Consider the following 19,440-nt stretch of genomic DNA (forward strand, 5'->3'; position numbering starts at 1 on the left):
AAATATGGAAGTTTAGGCCAGAATCAGAAGGCTGTGGGGAAAAAAAAACTTCAACTGGAAAGTGAGAGCTTTCAGTTGAATGGAGGCCTATAGTTCTGCCCTTATGAGATTGGGGCACATGTTAAAGTAGCTTACAAACTATGATGGAAATGAAAGTCATGTGAGTGACCACGTACTATACTGTTTTATTCCTTAAATCAACTACAATGGTCAAAATCATTTTGTGTGGTTGTTCCAGTGTGATGCAAATATTGTACATTTTGGAGGCAACAGACTACAGACAGTGCTACAGACAGTGGCAACAGTGATTTCTGAAGCTGGTATAATTTGCCTCCAAATTAATGTAATACACAAGATGATTTTGGTTGTTAATTTTTATTTTTGGAGTTACGAGTTATACTCCTTCAAAGCTTGATTTGAACATATGATCTTGTATTGTCCCTTCTATGAGGACCTTCCTTCTGGTTTCTTGGAGCGATTCCTTAAGAAGAGGGAGGGCTGGGAAGATCTGGAGAAAGTTAGGTAAATTCTTTCAGGCTTGACTCTTAATACATCAGAGAAAGTAGCAATTTTCTTGAAACTGATTATTCAGAGAAGAAGGATGCTATCCAAATCTAGTCAACTGCATCTTATTTGATCATTGGTCTTACACTTGTTTATGTTATCTTCTACAGTATACCTCGCCTTTCTGGATTTTATTTGTTTACAGCTTCCCCATTTACTATTTTATTTTATTGTGCCAATGAAGCATAATATTTTATTTTATTATGCCAATGAAGGGCCGATGATGATGATTTGAAATGTGACCTAGCTAATGTATAACATTTCAAATCACTATACTGTATGTACTGTATATTGCCACGATGTACAGTGAAGATCTTCTGTAAGCAAGCAAGTCTGCTAATTTGTCTCCTCAAAATATATTTACAAGGCTTTCATGACACAAAAGTCTTACTATTATAGCTGTTCAGAGTACATTTTGCATTGTGTTCTTGAGCTTGAAGTTTTTAAGATACATGTTATGTTACTCACCATAATATTGGATTTAATAAGATAACAGTGCTGGTCTGTTTCTGTTCGGTGCTGTGAAGCAGACATGCACAAATGTGGTACATCTGGATTTAGCACTTTTCCTTGTCTTTCAATTTTTGCTCAGCTAAATTAGGTCAGTGAATACATTGCATTCTAACTAAGATTAGCAATTTATGGTCATGCCAATGAAGCAATAGCTTCTTCAAATATAGTTGCAGATGATTAAAAGTTTTAATGTACATCCTGGTTTGCATTGAGAATTTTTCCTCCCCTCTTTCCTTAATTCACTTTTGGCTAGCTTGCAGATTGCACATAGCCTATTAATTGTGGAAGTGTGATCTGCTGCTGGTATCTCAACCACCCTCTAATATAGAATTCTTTCACCAAATTCTATTCCATGCTCACCAGTTTCCTTTCCTTTTGAGGCTTAGTGAATGGCAAACCTCTTCTTTCTTGTAGGAAACATGTAAGGAAAGCTGAATAGAAGTTCACTGGGAATGAGGGGAAGTGAATGGAAAAGGAATGTCCCTAGCCACGTGTAATGATGGATCCATCTATTTTGGCCTTTTCTTTCTTGCCACCACTGTCACTTGTAGGACATTTTTGCTCTCCCTCATTATATAAGTTAATGGTTGAAATCTTGTTCAGGTTCGTGTAACAAAAAGGTACACCTGCAGAAGTGTGCCTTATGTGTAGGCAGCCAGCATTGCACAGTCGATCATGCAGTTTGCAGTGGGACTGTTGTGTGACACATCTGTGGAAGTTCTTCATGAATGTTTTGTCCTACCATGATATTTTCTACTGCTTCATGTTATACATGTGTAGCTGTGCAACAGGATTTCAGCCAGTGAATTTTATCTATCAGTGTGTTGTGAGCTGCTTTTGAATGAATGGATTTCCATTTGTTGTAGTAAAAGCTGGTATTTAGCATCAGGAAAGTCCCAAAGCAACTTTTATATGGCTAGTATTTTCCTGGCCCACAGAGCAGTACTTTTTGCTTTCTAGCACTTTTAAAACCACTAACCTGTTATAATTTCTGTGAACAGCTCATTAGTACAACTTGTTCTGTTCTGTAAAATCTATCTCAGTTTAACAGTAGTAGATCTCAAAACATTGGGAGGGACAAGTTAACTTCCTAGTAGACTTACAAAGAATTTAAAATTAAGGACTACTGTTCCATATTTTCCTGTGGTTTTTGAACAATGTATATGTCAAAACATTTCTTTTCATAATAAGATGTTATAAAGGTAATTCCAAAAGTTCTAAGATATTGTGGATTTTTGTTTTAAGCACCATTTCTTAGTTTTTATTTAATTTCTGGGTATTTGTCAAGTATTATGGGTTAGATTGGCTTGTTTATTGTTCTTGGATATGCAAAAGCACTTCTATGATTTCATGCCTTTTCTTTAGCAAAAAGAAAAATGATGGAATGCTGTTTTGTTTTGTTTTTAAATCAGAGATTTGGGCCTATATCCAAGTTTGTAATTACATCTATGGAAGAAGCTTCCACACATCCCTTGTGCAGCTCCATTGCACTAAACACCTGGTTCAGAGAGCTAAGAGAATCTTTTCTGTAGGTTTTTAGTCTAGCAGATGACTATGGGGAAGAAAACCTGAAAATCCTGATACTATCACAAATATCACATTAAGTATAGGCCTCACATGGGAGATGAGCTGGGGATATCCTTCAACCCCAAGCCTTTCTTCCTTGTCTGATTTTCTTGGCTGTTTGTTGACAAGTGGTTTTTTGAATCAAGTTGTAAGGATAAACCCACTGAAAGTTGGAAGTACTTGACAGCCAGGTGTTGATACTGGAATTCTTTGCTTGCATAATATGGGGAGAAAGGCAGCAAATCAATCAATCAGTCAGTCAATCAATCAATCAATCTTCCAAACCTGGCTGTGGAATTTTTCACCTGGTGCCTAATTTAGAAATCTTCTAGAACTCTCTGAAGACCGATACATGGTTTTAAAATCAGCCAACATAGCTGCCTTAAATCATGGGCATGTAGACAAGGTCCGTCAAGATGTCATGGAGTAATGTTGATGTTGTTAGCAGACCACTAAAAAGAATCTGTAACAGTGATAACAGAAATTATTGCATGCATTAATGGGCTTCTGCTACTGTGTATATTGTATAAGATGCTCAGGGGAAAATATGTAAAACGAGGATGTTTTCCATCTGCAGCATGGTTTACAAAGATTCTTTTTCAATACAGAAGTTTTCCTGTGTTTATTGCTAGCCTTCTAGAATTACATTTTAGCAAGTTAGTGACAGAAATTTGCAACATTTCCTCAGAATCTATTTAGGCCTCACTTTAGAGATTTACAGTACAGTATCTTGTTTTTCAAAAGTTGCTACATGCTACACAAAGATAGAATGACAATATTGGCTACTAAAGAAGTTTGGTGACTGCTCAGCATTTATACCAAACATTCTCTGGTTTAAAGCTGTGACTTGTTGAAAATCAGAATATAGTGAAACTGGGAGTGAATTGTATTAAGAATACTGTATTGCATGTGCACATGATCTGTTAGGTTCCTATGAATTGTAGGCCCCTTGTTCAAAACGTAGCAATATGGAAGATAGTATGTCTTAGATATTTCTTTTACTGTATCTCCCTTCCTTCCTGGCTTGCTTCTATACCAAACTCTTAGAATTTACATGGTGAGGTTGAATATCATAATTATCTAAGGTAGATTCTAGGAAATGGCTCTTAAATGTTCCTTTGTCCACATTGATTTTCTTTTGAACAATTGCATGGTGTTCACTTTTGGCTGTTTTTGTTGCTGCTGCTGTAGGGTGTGCTTTTTGATTGATTGTCAAAGCCTGCTTTTGCCTTTGTGCTAAAGCAAATTACTATTGATGCAGTATTCCAGAAATTGCTGTATTCTAGGAGAGAATGCAATTGTACAAATAATGCCACAGTTTTGCCTTTACAGTTCACTTTGCTCAGGGTATATATATGTGTTCTTTTAAAAACTTAGTCACACTTGTTTGCGACTTCCTTATGCAGGTATAATTTTAACCTTTTCTGCACATCCAAAGAATGGTGAGGGCCATAGTTCATTGCTAGAAGACATACCTTCCATACAAAAAGTCCAGTGTTATATCGTTGCCACTTCCATGTAGGACTAGGAAAGACCTCTATCTTTGAACTTGAGGAAGCTGTAGTAGCCAGTGCAGAGTTGACTATATAGATAGAATTTTATAGACCAATATCTGCTTAGTATAGGCCTGCTCACTTGGTTCTTATGTTCCTTTCCGCTGCCGTTATGAATTTAAAATATTCATGGAATAAGGCAAAGATTAAATAGTAGGCACAGACACAATTAAGGGATGTGACCTGAAAGGAAGTGGTTTTTTTTTTTGTTCGTTCTTAAAAACAAAGATAAAAACAAGTTACCTTTGATCTCAAATTTGCTTGATTGCCTAAGTTCCAGTTCCAGCTAGGAACTTCAATACCTTTCTGCATTTTACTTTTAAAATTTTAGAAGAGATCAGTCTCAAAGACTGCTTCTTTTATTGTACAAAATTAAATTAGACAGTTTTGCAAGACTGACTGATTTCCCCAGGAGATAATTTTCTTTTGCATTTGTTTATAAAATAATGAAATCGGTAGATAGGTGTGGCTGTTTTTAACCTGATTGTTTACTACAGTGTTTAGTGATGTGGTGTAGCTGTACCATCTGTTTAAATGGGAGAAAGTATATCTGGGATTACTGTACACTGTAAATTCTGTACCTAAAACCTGAAAGGTACTGGCAGCTTGCTATGCATTATTTTTTACCAAACTATCTGCAAGCTGGTGCTTAGTCTCCCATATCTTTTTAAAATAAGCATTTATTTATTTATTTATTTATTTATTTATTTATTTATTTATTTATTTATTTATTTATTTATTTATTTATTTATTTATTTATTTATTTATTTATTTATTTATTTATTTATTTATTTATTCTCTCCTATATGTGTCTTCCTTTTAGAATATCCTACCTTTTCATTGTAGTTCAATAAAACATTGATTTTCCCAGGTTTTGTTTTGTTTTTGCTTTGCTCTGGTAGAAAGCAGTCCCTGTTCCTCACTGTAGTATGATCTTGGTCTCACTTTATCCTCACTTTGGGACTCTAAAGCAGGAAATTTGACAAGTGCAGGACAAGTGGCCCATCTTCTTTCTATACATTCAGTTTCCTGAACCAGGAAGGGATAAGCCCTCTGAGTGGGATGCTATAGCCAGTTGAAGAGGGAGGGGTTGAGTTGAAAGGGGAGGGGTTACACTGGGATAATATTTGGTAAACAATATTGGAGAGGTGTGTGAGGATTAGTCACTGTGATTGCCAGGAGAAGATGTAGGCCAGAGGGGCAGACTGGCATGCTCTTTCATGAACCACAAGTATCTGTTCATGCAGCATGTTTGTTGGTTGGTTCATTTGTGCCAGGTGAGGAGAAATCACATTCTTTTCTAATGTGGGAATGTACTCTCAGTTTGATCCTGAACACATACAAACCCCCAGCATGTGAATGTAACTCGTTTCATTTGATTAGCACTCTGAAGACCCCTGTACTCTTGGACATTTATGATGTAAGCATTATGAGTGCTGCAAATGTGTATGATTCTTGACCAGTACTTTGGTTTAATGGTCAAAGAACTGCTTTGTGGTGTTTGCAAGTTCTGGGATCTCTCTTTCTTTTGTTCCTGACATCAGTGGTTTTGATCATGTATACAAAAAGGGAAACATATTTGTTCCCTTCCCTTATGAAGCTCAAACATTTGACTGCTGTTTTCTAATCTCCTTTCATATGCAGTAAGCTGGTGAAGATTCCTGTATCACTGTGTTTCTGTGGTTGCTGCTGTGACTGTATCTTACCACCTACCAGGGACAAGAGTATATCAATCCCTGCATGGGTATTCAGCCTAGTGTTGGGTAGTCTAGGTGTTTTTTTTTTTTTTTTTTTTGCAATTTATATAACTAAGAAGCTATATTGATGTTTGCGTACTGTACCTTCAATCTCCTTACCTCTATGTAATGTTTCCCAAAATTATACATGTACACAACATAAAGGCTGTCAGCTCCCTGCCTCTTGAACTGCTGCTAGCTACTGCATTGGGACTGAGGGGCTGAAGGAAATGTGGTGTCATTTAGATTAGATTTGGCTTTATATGTTTTATTCTTTGTAAGCTGACTTGAGCAGTGTCTTTTGGTGGAAAGACTAGGTAAAATACATTAGTAGATGCAGTATAGTAGTAGTGATGATGGTAATGATAGTGATGATGATATGTGCTGCATAGTGGCTGGAAATTAGGTTAATGTAATCCCAGTGGGTAGGAGGGCATAACCAGAAATGACACTAGGCCACTTTGCAGGTGTAATTAATGGAAAGGTTTATTTGAGTTTAACACAGAGAATTAATTCTGAAAGGATGCAACAGTGTCATTACCATCACTTCCTTTTTATTTCAGGTTTCTAAGAGAAGGAGAAAAACAACAGAATAGTAGTATATTTGGCATAGCCAAGGGAGCTATATAGAATTCCCATATTAAAAGGGATGGTGTTATTGAATACTAGATGCAGAGGGTGTGAAAAAAAATCAGGAGCAAGAGAATGGTCACTGCCTGCAACCATTTTGTAACAGCATGGTCATGACCACAGTGGAAAGCAGGATGTTTGGTTACAGTGATCGTTGCTCTTGTAGAGCAGGGTTCCTATATTGAATAGAGAGAAATATGGGAAGGGAAAGCAGTGAAAATGGTGCCATATTGCATGGTAGAGTGGCTACTGGCTCTCAGATTTGAAAAGGTTGAAGGTTCCTTTTCCGGACACCAAAAACAATGCATCTAATGAAGAGTGAATAGTTGCTACTAAACCAAGCTCCCTACGGCAGGTTTTATCTTTGCGCCTCAGGAGGTTCCTTGATAACAACTTTGCAGCTGCATCCTTTCTTTTGTTGGTTTATATAATGCCACTTTTCTTCTTTTTCTTGGCATATTAACTGGGTTTTTTTCCCCCTCACACCCACTAATGAAACTACATCTGAAGCTAGCTACCCATTGCTTTCCAGTGTTGTTCCTTAGGCTTAAATAAATAACATGATTGTGTGTTTCTTCAATTGCATAAGATTATACATGTGAGTAAATTAGAATTACTGGACACAGCAATTCTAGAATTGTAGAAACTTGCAATTTTTTTTAGTTATATATAAGGCTCAAAAATTAATCATAGACATAGGCATTTGGCCAATTAGGTGTTGTTGTTTTTCCACATTCTTTATTTGAAAAAATATTGTTTTCAACATGTAGCATAACATGTTGTTTTCTAAATCAAATAACAATATTTAATAATATTGCTTCCATAGTTCTGTGTCTCAATGTACATTTTTAAAATGTATATATCTGAGAAACTACCAAAGAGGGTTTATCTTGAGCCTTTATCATACTGAATAATACAGTCTCTGTTGATAGAAAATACTCAGCAACTGACAAAATACTTTCTGTTGGAAAATTGTTTTGCTACTATTTTTTAAAATTCCTTTATATTCCTCCAGTTCATTGGATGATCATTTGAAAGGTGTTACAGAACTTAGTTACAAGTGTTGATACTTTTACAGGGTTGTATCCTGAAGTTATTTTGCTAAACTCTTATTTTGATGGAGGAGCTATAGGAATTTGAGGACCCATATTCAGAAATTGACTCACCTTAGTGATACAAGGCTATCATATGTTCAGCCATAACTGTTGATTTTTCAAGTATATAAAAGGAAATTATGCATCATGTTAAGAGTATTCATTCATTTCACAAAAATATGAACTTGAATAATATTTGATACATTTGAGTTTGGAACTGATGAATTGCCAGTGTCTTTGAACTTGATTTAAATTACTAAGGTGTTTTCATGAATTCATACATGTACATATTTTCTTTATGTCATGGCATTTAGAAAGGTTCTACTATTTATTTAATATCAAATTTTGGTATATGTTGTCACATTAAGCAAGGACATATTAGTATGACAAAAGTGATGACTTATCCTTGCATTCTAAACAATGGTATCTCAAAATTACACTTTTGAATAAAATCATTAAAATGACAAGCTTTTTAATGGGAAAGTGGATATATTTAGTAATAAGCTTAAATCATGAATATTAAAAGAGCTTTGAAAACTGGAAAACATTTTGGTAAGTTAGATGGAATCAAAATATGAAGGTGGAGATAGCAGTGGTTGAGGTGAGTGAAAGGAGAAAAATGGTTCAGTGAAAAATCTTGAAATGTAGCACCATGTTTCTGTTTTAAACAGTTATATTTATACTGTGATATTCTTTTAAAAAATGTAAATTGCAGTCAGTTTTGCAGGTTAGGATAGTCATCAAAAAATAAAACCAGTCAGTAAAACAAGTGCTCAATATTATGTGGTGACCCATCTGAGAAATCCCCCTTTATGATCATCACTTACTGAACATAAGAAAATGGGCTGGATGGGGCGGGGCTTGGTAGAGGTCCTCCAGAAATAATCAAAGTATCTTCCATTTTCCTATGGAAAAGTATAATCTTTTAGATACCCAGTCACATGAATCTGATGGTGGGCTACAGTTCTCAGACATTTATACCAAATAAAATGTGTTTATTGTTAAGGTGCTATACAATTCTTTGGTGTTTTTACAGTAACAGACTAGCATGGTTGCCCTGCTGGATATTATAAGATCTAAGAATTTATAATTCAAAAATACCACACGCAGGCAATCAGAATATTTTTACTAATCCCAAATTACTACTCCCAAATATCTGTTATATAATACCAGTCAATGTTTTTATAACAGATATTTGGGAGTAGTAATTTGGGATTAGTAAAAATATTCAGAAGTTCCTCAAAAACATGGAAAACTGTCTTAATTGCCTATAGTGAAGAAATTGGCAAAGTTAGCATCAAAAGAGGAAAGTTTTGATGGGATTCTTTGCCACCACTGCTGTTTAACACCTCATAAATCCCCAAATTAATAATTTTAAATAAAACTAGATTGGGCCACCACATTTCAGAGCAAGCAGGAAAAAAATCAGTCATCTGTTATACAGTGGGGTCTTGACTTAAGAACGGCTCGAGTTAAGAACATTTTGACTTAAGAACCGCTCTCATAGGAAAATATTGACTTGACTTACATACTTAGATTTGAGTTAAGAACTGAAAAAAACCCACGTGGGAGGCAGGGAAAGTGCAAAATGTGAACTTTCAGTTAACTGTTGGCCAGTGAAGAGGGTGCCTGTCTGCTTCCTCGCTCCTCCCAGCGTTTAGAGAGTGGATTGGGAGACAGTCTTCAGACTGCCTGGTACTGTCCTGCCTGGACTGTATTTTCCCTGCCTTCCCTGAACCTTTCTTGACCTAAGAAAAAAAGAAACAAAATATCCCCCTCTAGTGGTCGAAGGCAGAATAGCAGCTTCCCATTAGTTTCTATGGACGGAAAAGAGCAGATACGGATCAAATGGTTTTCAATGCATTCCTATGGGAAATGCAGATTTGACCTGAGAAATTTTTGACTTGAGAACCGCCTTCCAATACAGATTAAGTTCTCAAGTCAAGACCCCACTGTACATGGATGACCTAAAACATTATGCAAAAAGTTCCACAGAGTTTGCATCACTGCTAAACACAGTGTGACTGTTTAATGAAGATATTGAAATGAAAATTGGAATTGACAAATGTGCAACTCTGTCTATACAACGTGGCAAGATCCAAAACCAGGATAGAATAGATTTTAAAAATTGTGATATTTTAACACCACTATCAAGTAATGAAAATTATAAATACTTTGGAATACTAAAAGTAGATAACATCGTGCACACAAAAGAACTGATAGAAAGGGAATATATCAAAAGACTGTGGAAAATCAATGGTGGATATACAATCAAAGCCATAAACACATGGGTAATTCTAGTAAATAGACACCCACCTGGAATAATAGATTGGACCCAAAATGAATTAAACCTGGATTGAAACACGTGGGAACTTATGAATATGTATCATGCACTACATCCAAAAAGTGATGTGGACTGATTATATATACCACGAAAAATCAGAGGCTATGGATTACTGCAAATACAGGAGGTAGTAGGGGAAGAAAAAAGAAGCCTAAATTATTATATCAGTACAAGCAGAGAAAAATTACTGAAAGCAGTGAAAATGGAGAATATTTTTGAAAACAGCAGAAACAAAGGCTCAGTATAAGAAAAAACAATTTGAAAAGAAATTAAACAGCCAGAAAAATGAACCACTACATGGACAATACCTGAGAAATATTGATGGAAAGCATGATCATAATTCAACATGGGCATGGCTAAAACTGGGGACCCTTAAGAAAAAAACTCAAGGCTTGATCTTTCACAAGAACAAGCACTCCAAACCAACATGATGAAAGCTAAGATCCAAGGAGTTAGTGCTAACAGCAAATGTCAACTCTGCCATGAAAAAGATGAAACCATGTCACACCTCATCTGTGAATGTCCATAAACTGCACAAACAGATTACAAAGTTAGATATGATAGAATGCCAAAGCTAGTGCACTGGTTATTATGCAAAAAATATAACTTGCCGGCCTCCAAAAACCCATGGGAATATCAGGTAGAGAAGGTGTCAGAAAATGAGGAAATCAAGATCTTGTGGGATTTCCAGATCCAAATGGACAAACACCTTGAACATAACACATCAGACATAGTAGTAATAGAATGAAGAAATGTCTGTATCATTGACATTGCATTTCCAGGGGATGCCAGAGTTGAAAATAAAGAATTGGAAAAACTAACAGAGTACAGAGACCTGGGAATCAAAATATCTTGCCTCTGGAAGAATCACACTTCAGTGGTCCCCATAGTCATTGGGGCTTTGGAAATAATCTCAAGGAATTTTACACAGTACTGTAAGCAGTTGCAGATCTCAGAAATCACACCATCAGAGCTACAAAAAAACAGCAATTTTAGGAAGAGCATACATACTGCGTCAATATTTAACAGATACTTAGGTATTTGGTTAAAACTTGTATCTGTTATATAATACCAGTCAGTGGTGTTATAATTTTGACTGTGCATGGAGTTTTTGAATAATAAAGATATCTGTATCTTCTCTTCTCTCATTGAAGGCTGAATACATTAACAAAGACTAGAAAGAATTTTTTTTTATTGTGTTTGAAGATGTAGATGGTTTTTACTTCTTTTTTTCTCCCCTGCAACTGTCAGGTTTTTATTAGATGTTCTCTACATTAATGTAGTAAAGTAAAACAAATGTTACCAAGATTTTATTTTAATTTAGCAACTTTATGGGACTGATCATGTGGAATGTTGTTTTTTTATGTGCAATTAAAAAGAAGGAAAATGCCAACTACTTTCTGTTTCAGAGGACTCTGTGGCTAATATGGTGAAGTGTTCATAGTATCACCTTTAAATCAAAGGATGGCTATCATATATCAGAAATATATCATTTTGAGCAGTGCAAGCTTAAATTGCTCAAGAAGAGATTATGAAAGGGGGTTGTGCCTCTGAGAAGCTATCATGTCCTACACAAATATTTTGCAGTAATCACAAGAAGTGACATTTGAATCATTAAGCGTCTTTCTGCAGCATTTAGATTGTTGTATTATCTGTTGTAGTAAACTTTTTTGCCTGTCTCAAAAAGCTTATTTCTGATAAGAATTTTTTAAGTTTCTAAATGTGGTTTTGGAGCCCAATAGACCTATGGCACTGACGTGTAATAGACTACCTTCCCTAGGAAGAGGTTTCCTGACCTCAGCAGTAATTCAGTGGGTTATCTCTTCAGTAACAGCTTCAGTACAGATGAAGCAGGTTTGCTGTCTTCCTCTGATACAGTGCCAGGAAGTGATTAGAAATCATAGGTTTGCAGATCAGGAAAAAAAATGAACTGAGCATAGAAGGTTGTAAACTAAATGCTAGGTTTTGATAATAGCTATTAGTTTTTCCCCATGTCACCTCTCTAGGCTCCCAGAATTGAAGATTCAAACCAGAAGCAATTTCAGGTCTAGAATTCAATATTGTATACTTTACATATCACTGCAGATGGGCATGAACAGCTAAATCTGTGTTAGGTACTTCCCAGTCCCACCTCCTCCAGCAGGTGGCCATTCAGACTGTAGGCATTTTTAAACTCACTTATTTAATGAATATTTGAGAAGAGTGTCATATTCCCCTCAGCACAGGAATTTACACAGGACCTCTCCAGATAATAGTAACTGCTGTGTTCATGTGTTAGTGTTACAAAGTATTTCAAGTTTTGTTCCTAAACAAGACTGTTGAGATATCCTTGTGCTTCCAAGTCTCTTGTTGGTGGTTGTATTGCACATTATAACAGGCACAATGAAGAAACAAATATTCTCATAGCAGTTTTCATCTGATAATAAAATGGTAAATGGCAATCCTCTTGTGCCTCTTCTTTTAGCTCATTGTAATCCTTTATTTGGAGAATTGTTGATTTCGTAGGAGTCTTTGAAGAAATGATATTTATTAAATGGTAATTAACATGATTTTATGCATTTTTCTTTTGCTTTTATTAGTTCCTGTTGATTAAAGCAACTGTGCTGTTCTGAAGTCTGGCAGAATCTATGGCATTTGTCATTACTTTTAAAATTTCTGTAGCATCTTGTATTGTGTTGAGTACCTTGTGAGCCTTCATTTTATTTTAGATAGCATCTAAAGCTCATTCTGCAAGCTTCATGGCAGAATGCAAAATAATCTATAAGGTATACAGTACAGTATTTAAATCCGACTTCTGAACTGAAATGTTAAAATATGTATATTTATATGTATATAAAAATATGTTTATTGTGTTAGGTACTGGATAGGTGGGAGCAGCAGTTGGCAGAGCTGGGCCCTTGAGTGGGCAAGGAGGCAGAAATTTGTTGTTGTTTAGTCATTTAGTCGTCTCCGACTCTTTGTGACCCTATGGACCAGAGCACGCCAGGCCCTCCAGTCTTCCACTGCCTCCCGGAGTTTGGTCAAAAGAAATCAGCTATTAACAACTAAATCTAGCATAGAATAAGACCCTGTATGGATGAGTTGAATATATACATTGTTCAAAGATCTCACATCTTCCTTCCTTTCCCACCACAGTTGATGTGTTTGAAGAGTGTTGGTGAAATTCTTGTCACAGACTAGAGCTGTCAGTAATGAAAGTTGACCTACCATTTAAGGTTTTCCTCATATGGTTTTGTTTGAGAAACACTGCCTAGCTTTGAAAAACAAACGGAAACCAAAATTGTTTTTCTCCATCAGTTTTTTAAAAATTTCTTGGGCAGTGGCATAGCACTGGATTTTCAGGGGGGGGGGGAGAGTCCTTTCCTGTCTCCTCCTCTCCTGGGGAGATGGGGAATACTCCCCAGGACAGTTTAATTTCATAGCACTGAAATGGATTGCCACCCAAGTGACATGGAACACCAACAATTGCTGCTTTGGTTTGATACCGGTGATCACACATGCTAGAAAGAAAGAGAGGAGAGAACATAGCTAGATCAGTGGTTGTCGACCTTGGGTGGAGACAGTATTCAAATTAGATACCAGTGAAAGCTTGCACGTGAGAGCAATGGAATGAAAGGATTTGCAGCCTTTATTTCGAAGATTGGCATATTACTTTTCTGCAGTAGCCTTTCATAAAGAATGGAAGCTTTTAGTTATGCACAGGCTTTTTGTTATGGATTGGTAAGGCTGAGTGGACAAATTTCTTCTTGTACTTTATTATTTGTTTTAATTCCTGTCTTACTCTTACTATCAGTGTTTGCTGTTACAGTAGTTCGTTTGATTTAAGGATACAGCAATGATACAAGGAGATACTAATTTCCTAGCAGCTTTAAATGTAAGTAGGTTTACTTAAGCCTGGGAAGCCAAAAGCTGCTTTGTGCCCGCTGCTGGCTTTCAGCTTCCTGGGCTTCCAAACTCCCTCTGCTGCCCTCTGCCTCCCATCCCCACTGCCCTCTGCCTCCTGTCCCTGTGGGGACAGGAGGCAGAGGGCAATAGGGATGGGAGACAGAAGGTAGCAGGAATGGGAGGCAGAGGACAGTGGGGGCAGCTTTGAATTTCCCACCCTTTCCCCCTGCCTTTCATAGGTCGAAGCTCCAGCTGCAAGTCAAACCAAAATTTTGCGACCAGAGCTTTTCGTACCTCAAAATTTTCGTAAGTAGGGACCTTCGCAGGTCGAGGGTCCACTGTAGATATGATAATCGTCTGAATTGAATTTGCCCATTCCTTTCCATTTTAGTTCACTGATGCCCAGAATGTCAATGTTTATTCTTGCCATCTCCTGTTTGACCACATCCAGCTTACCAAGGTTCATAGCTCTTACATTCCAGGTTCCTATGCAGTATTTTTCTTCGCAGCATTGGAGTTTCCTTTCACTTCCACATGCTTCCACAGCTGAGTATCTTTTCGGCTTTGGCCCAACCACTTCATTAGCTCTGGAGCTACTTGTACTTGTCCTCCGCTCTCCCTCAGTAGCATGTTGGACACCTTCCAACCTGAGGGGCTCATCTTCCAGCATCATATCTTTTAGCCTTTTGTTTCTGTTCATGGAGTTTTCTTGGCAAAGATACTGGAGTGGCTTGCCAGTTCCTGCTCCAGGTGGATCACATTTAGTCAGAACTCTCCACTATGACCTTTCATCTTGGGTGTCCCTGCATGGCATAGCCCATAGCTTTTCTGAATGACTCAAGCCCCTTTGCCACAACAAGGCAGCAATCCGTGAAGGGGCATTATACACAGCCCTAATCTGTGAAGGGGGGAAGTTTCTTCATAATTCTATTTATCTATTCATTAAAATATTCTTATCTTGCAGTTCCGTTAAAAATGCAGGCAAATAGGGCCAGTAAAGAAAACAAATATAGGATAAAGACAGGATAAAAAACACAAACATATCAAAATATCTCTAGAGCATTCTGGAGCAGAAATGAACACAACAAGTTCATTGTGACATCATGCGAGCTCATTCAGAGTGATGGAGTCACCCTGAGCCTGAACTAAGCAAGGAAAAATGTACACCAATGAATTTTTGTCTTTATACATCTTAAGAGCTAGCCAGCCACAATATATCTTCAGCCACAAGCAGTGGAACTGAGAGAGAGCTGCTGTTGACATCATAACCCATTTTCTTTGCTCTTCAGTTTGATGAACCACAGTTATAATAAATGTAAGCTAAGCTACCCAAAAAAAGGCTGGGATGTGGTTTTCTCTTGTTGTCTTTTTTGTATCTTTTTGCTGCTTTACACTATCTCACCTGTCTAAGTTGTTCAAGTACTATCTCACTGTGCAAAAGGCACGTCAGTTAATTGTTGCTTTCATTAAGCAAAGAAGTAGGTGCATAGGAAAGTGTTGGTGATTTTCAAAATTATCGTAGGTGACACTATTCCAGATACTTCTCATGGTCAGTTCCTGGGCCCTGTAGCCTACATATTTGTTACTGTAAATACATTACATACACTAAGCATTAGATTGGCTGGAAAGGACCACTGTAATTCAGACACATGTAGAATTTCATTATCACAAACCTTCCATTTCTTTACAGATTTCTCAGGGGACACAACTTAGTCAGCTACTCTGCTGGGATGAGAATGAATTGTTTTCCTCACTGAAAAGCAGTGATATGAAGCCTTTCTGATGCTTTCTAAACAGAACTGTTACTTACAATCCACTTAAAGTAAGTAAAACGAACCACTTAAATATAGCTTCAATCATTTTTCCAGATGTTCTTTGCTCAACTTTGAACAAGTGCACTGATTTTAGTAGGTTCAGACAGCTTCTGTTTGTTTTTAAGTTAAAATATCAGTGCATAAATTATGGATAAGAAGATAAAGACATGATATTTGATGCATATGTGGTCACAAACTGTGATAAAATGTCTTGAGCCTTACCTGTGTTAGTTTTAGGAGAGGTAGCCATGATAGTTTGTGCAAGCTTATCAAGTAAAAACCAAAGAAACAAAGCAAGACAAAAATATGTGGCACCTGCAAGACTAACTATTATATTTTAATGTGAGCTTTTGGGGACGAGTCCACCTTGTCAGACATAGGTTCTTCATGAACCAGCACTTTTGCCTGTACCCTTTCTTACATCATATATGCATACTAATTTTCTGTCTTAAACTATATTTTATCCATATAGCACTGGGCTCCATGCATATTTCTGTGTAGAAGCTTAGTACTGTTTTAGGTTCGGAAGGTACAATAAAACAGTGATTTGTTACGCCATTGATTTAAAGTATGATATAAGGTGCCTGGGTTTGTTATTTATCTACTTCAGGTAGATAAATGAACTGTAGAGATGACAAAGTTCAGAGTGTTTTGGAAGAATATCAGTCTGCTGTAGGGTATTTATTGATCAATGAGAATACTTTGTTTAGTTCATTATGGTCTTGTACATCCTTCCTAAGGCATAGAGATTAAAAAAAGTTTTAAAAATGTTTAAGATATGATATCCCATTCTTTCTTGTTAAGGGGCTTAGACTAATAGTCATGAAAACAATATGAACTGGAGGTGAGAAACAGAATTCAATTGGTGATTTCTGCTTACCTGAATGAAATGGTGTAAGAAAGTGTGGCAGATTGCCACTAATTAATGAAGTGTTGGTTTTGCTTCTAGGCATGCATATCTAATTGCATGATAATATGCTTGCCCAGGAATGTATCAACACCTTATTAATTAGTGGTGATTTGTGAGTGCAATAGTAGGCCACTTCATTTAAGCAAGGATAAATCACCAATTGGATTCTTGCCAGCAAAGCCCTTAGTAACCTGAATGTACTAAAATGCTGACTTCAATTAATTTCATGTTTAGGTAACCTGTTAGGTATGTCTAGCAGGTTCAGAAAAAGGCAGAATAAAGTAGAATGTAAAAAAGAAGAATTCTAGCTGAGGAAGACCAGAAATTCTATTTGTCATTTGACACTTCATAAGGCTGTGACAACATTTAATACCTGAAGACATCCAGTGTGTCTCTCTCAAATACTTGTCTGATATTTGGCTTTCTCAGCAGCAGTTACATTGTAGAGACAACTGACTAAACTGCTGAGCACACATTGCATAGCTTGAGCTGTGAACAACCAGATCATTACAGATGAGAAGCAGAATCCCCTACTTCTTCAGACCGATATCTGCACAAAATTCATTATACAGCTAATTGGATATATATGCAACAGTCTAGCAAGCCTGCATTTCATATAATATGTCCTATGCATTTTTTGGTAAATGCAGACGTTTTATGCTTACTTATGCTTTTCTATAATATTTATTCACTGAGAAGGACAGCTATATATGTTGATTTTCTGTGGACATCTGATTTTCAACTGCAGTAAGGAGGATGCTGCACTAGATTGTCTATTGGAGTCCTACAGCAAGGCTGTTGCATTCTTCTCAGCTTTCTGTATGGGAAGAGTGATATTACATTAATTTTTGCACGAATGAAAATATCAAAAATTGTATTTTTTCAGATCTGTTTGATTTGCCTGTAAATTGTGCAAATCAAGACAATATGCAATGTATTTGTCTCAAGTGAATATGATTAAAAGAAATAATTAAAGTGAACTAAAAGTATGAATTGCTGGAAATACCATTTGTTTTTTATCCGTGTTTTCTGTTGCATTTTTCACAAACGTTTATAAATAGTATTGATTTCCCTTTCTTATGAGTAAAACCAAAGGAGATAAATTATGGACCACCTCATATGTAGAAAGTGTACACACAAACTATCACCCCAAAACTTTTAGCCATTCAGAGGTCAAAGCAAGTTTGTTAGATTTACTTTAGAAGCAAATATGCAAACAAATCAGTTGCCTCAGAATTGGTGTGATACAATCTCATCTGGACTCATCCACTAACAATCTTATAAGTACATCCTGCATTTATTGAAGCTGTCAGATCATTTTCAAGGGCAGTTTCATGTTCTGGTCTTGCAGTATTCCAGTTTGGAGGTTTGTAAAATATAAATCACCATAGCTGGATTCTTCCTGTCTTTAAATGTAACTGGTGGTTGTAGACAGATTAGCAGCCAAGCTTGCTGAAAAGCCATCTGAGCCACCAAGACTTCAGGCATGAGAGCTGGCTAAAGGATTATCTCTAAACTGCGTCCCTGCTCTAACATGGGAAAGCAATCCTGTGTAAAAGAAGAAGGTCCTGCCTTTTTACACAATATGGGTATTGAATTTGTTAATAAATATTTGTTAACGCAGTGTGGTGGCAGTAGTTAGACCTTGAGTCATAGCAGAGCTGTCATGCCAAGTGCACCGGAATGTGACTTTCAAACAAATGGCTACTTTTGCCTTAAAAGTATATAGTTCTATTTCTATGTTTCATCACCAGGTAGTAGGAACACTTTGACAGAGAAGCGAGAGGATGTATCTATCATTACTGTTACTGACCTGGTATGCTGTCAGGTTACTCCTGATCTTTATTGTGATGTAAAAAATGAGCTAATAAATGCTACAATGAGATAATATGATTCTGTAGTGTTTGCCCCTGAAGGCTGTCATCCAAACTAATGAAGCAGGTCAGCATATAAAGCTAGATATGAGAAGCAGCTATCTGGGAATTGCATTGGGAGCAGTGTTTGTTTTCCTTCTTATGATTGCTGTAATTGTCATACTCAAACAACATTCCCTGACAGAGCTCTGTAGTAGTGTGGTGAAGTTATGCTCTCTGACACAAAAGATATCATCACCAGTTGCTTCTGAGGAAGGCCATGGAGATCCACAGCAAACCTGTGAGAAATTTTATAGCAGCAATTCTACTTTGAAAGAGGAAAATGGTTGCAATCATCACACTTCAGAGGAGATGGAAGAAAACCTGGAATCCAGTGAAAACAGAACTTCCAGGCAGGGATGCGCCAAATAGAATAATAATAATGAAATCGTGATCCTATGGGCAAAGCTTCTTCTGATTTTTACATACAGTGCCCACCAATGTGGGGTGTTTGTTAATGACTGCTAAGTAGAAGTGGTAGCATTACTACAAGTAGTTGTTCTTACGTACCATCAACTACAGCCTCTGATTACTACCACTAATAGTAGCAGTTATGTAGTACTGTTTGTGCCATATGGTTTTCCACTGTATGAAACTTAAGAAGCTCTTTTTGACATCTCTCAGCAACTTTATCTAAATGGTTGCTTTATTGCTATCTCTTCACAGATGGATGTATTGTAGCCTGGTGCTCAATCCAGCCACTGCTGCACATGTGGCAGCAGCTCTACATGATCCCATGACTCTTGATATGGACGCTGTCCTGTCAGACTTTGTTCAGTCCACAGGTGCAGAACCAGGTCTGGCAAGAGACTTGCTGGAAGGTAAGCTCAAGATTCACAGTGTTTTCAATATATCCTCATCATCCATTTTTGTGAAACTATCATTTACATTTTTAATTGTGCTTTCTGTAGAGTTGCA

The 19,440-nt window shown here is 36.9% G+C and overlaps 1 protein-coding gene across 2 annotated transcripts in view; it reads left to right on the forward strand.

Moving 5' to 3' along the window:
• The window catches only part of OTUD7A (OTU deubiquitinase 7A), a 70,740-nt gene that overhangs the window by 5,547 nt on the left and 45,753 nt on the right, over positions 1-19,440 (forward strand). Inside the window, exons 2-3 of one of the 2 annotated variants that reach the window (XM_020784739.3) lie at positions 15,576-15,707; positions 19,189-19,343. In XM_020784739.3, coding sequence (XP_020640398.1) covers positions 19,193-19,343 — 151 coding nt within the window. In that variant the 5' untranslated portion in view covers positions 15,576-15,707; positions 19,189-19,192. Of the gene's footprint in view, positions 1-15,575; positions 15,708-18,819; positions 18,876-19,188; positions 19,344-19,440 lie in introns of those variants that run through there. The other variant, XM_020784737.3, reaches the window with a different exon arrangement.

The sequence above is a fragment of the Pogona vitticeps genome, chromosome 12 (assembly GCF_051106095.1).
Source record: "Pogona vitticeps strain Pit_001003342236 chromosome 12, PviZW2.1, whole genome shotgun sequence".
Lineage (NCBI taxonomy): Eukaryota > Metazoa > Chordata > Lepidosauria > Squamata > Agamidae > Pogona > Pogona vitticeps.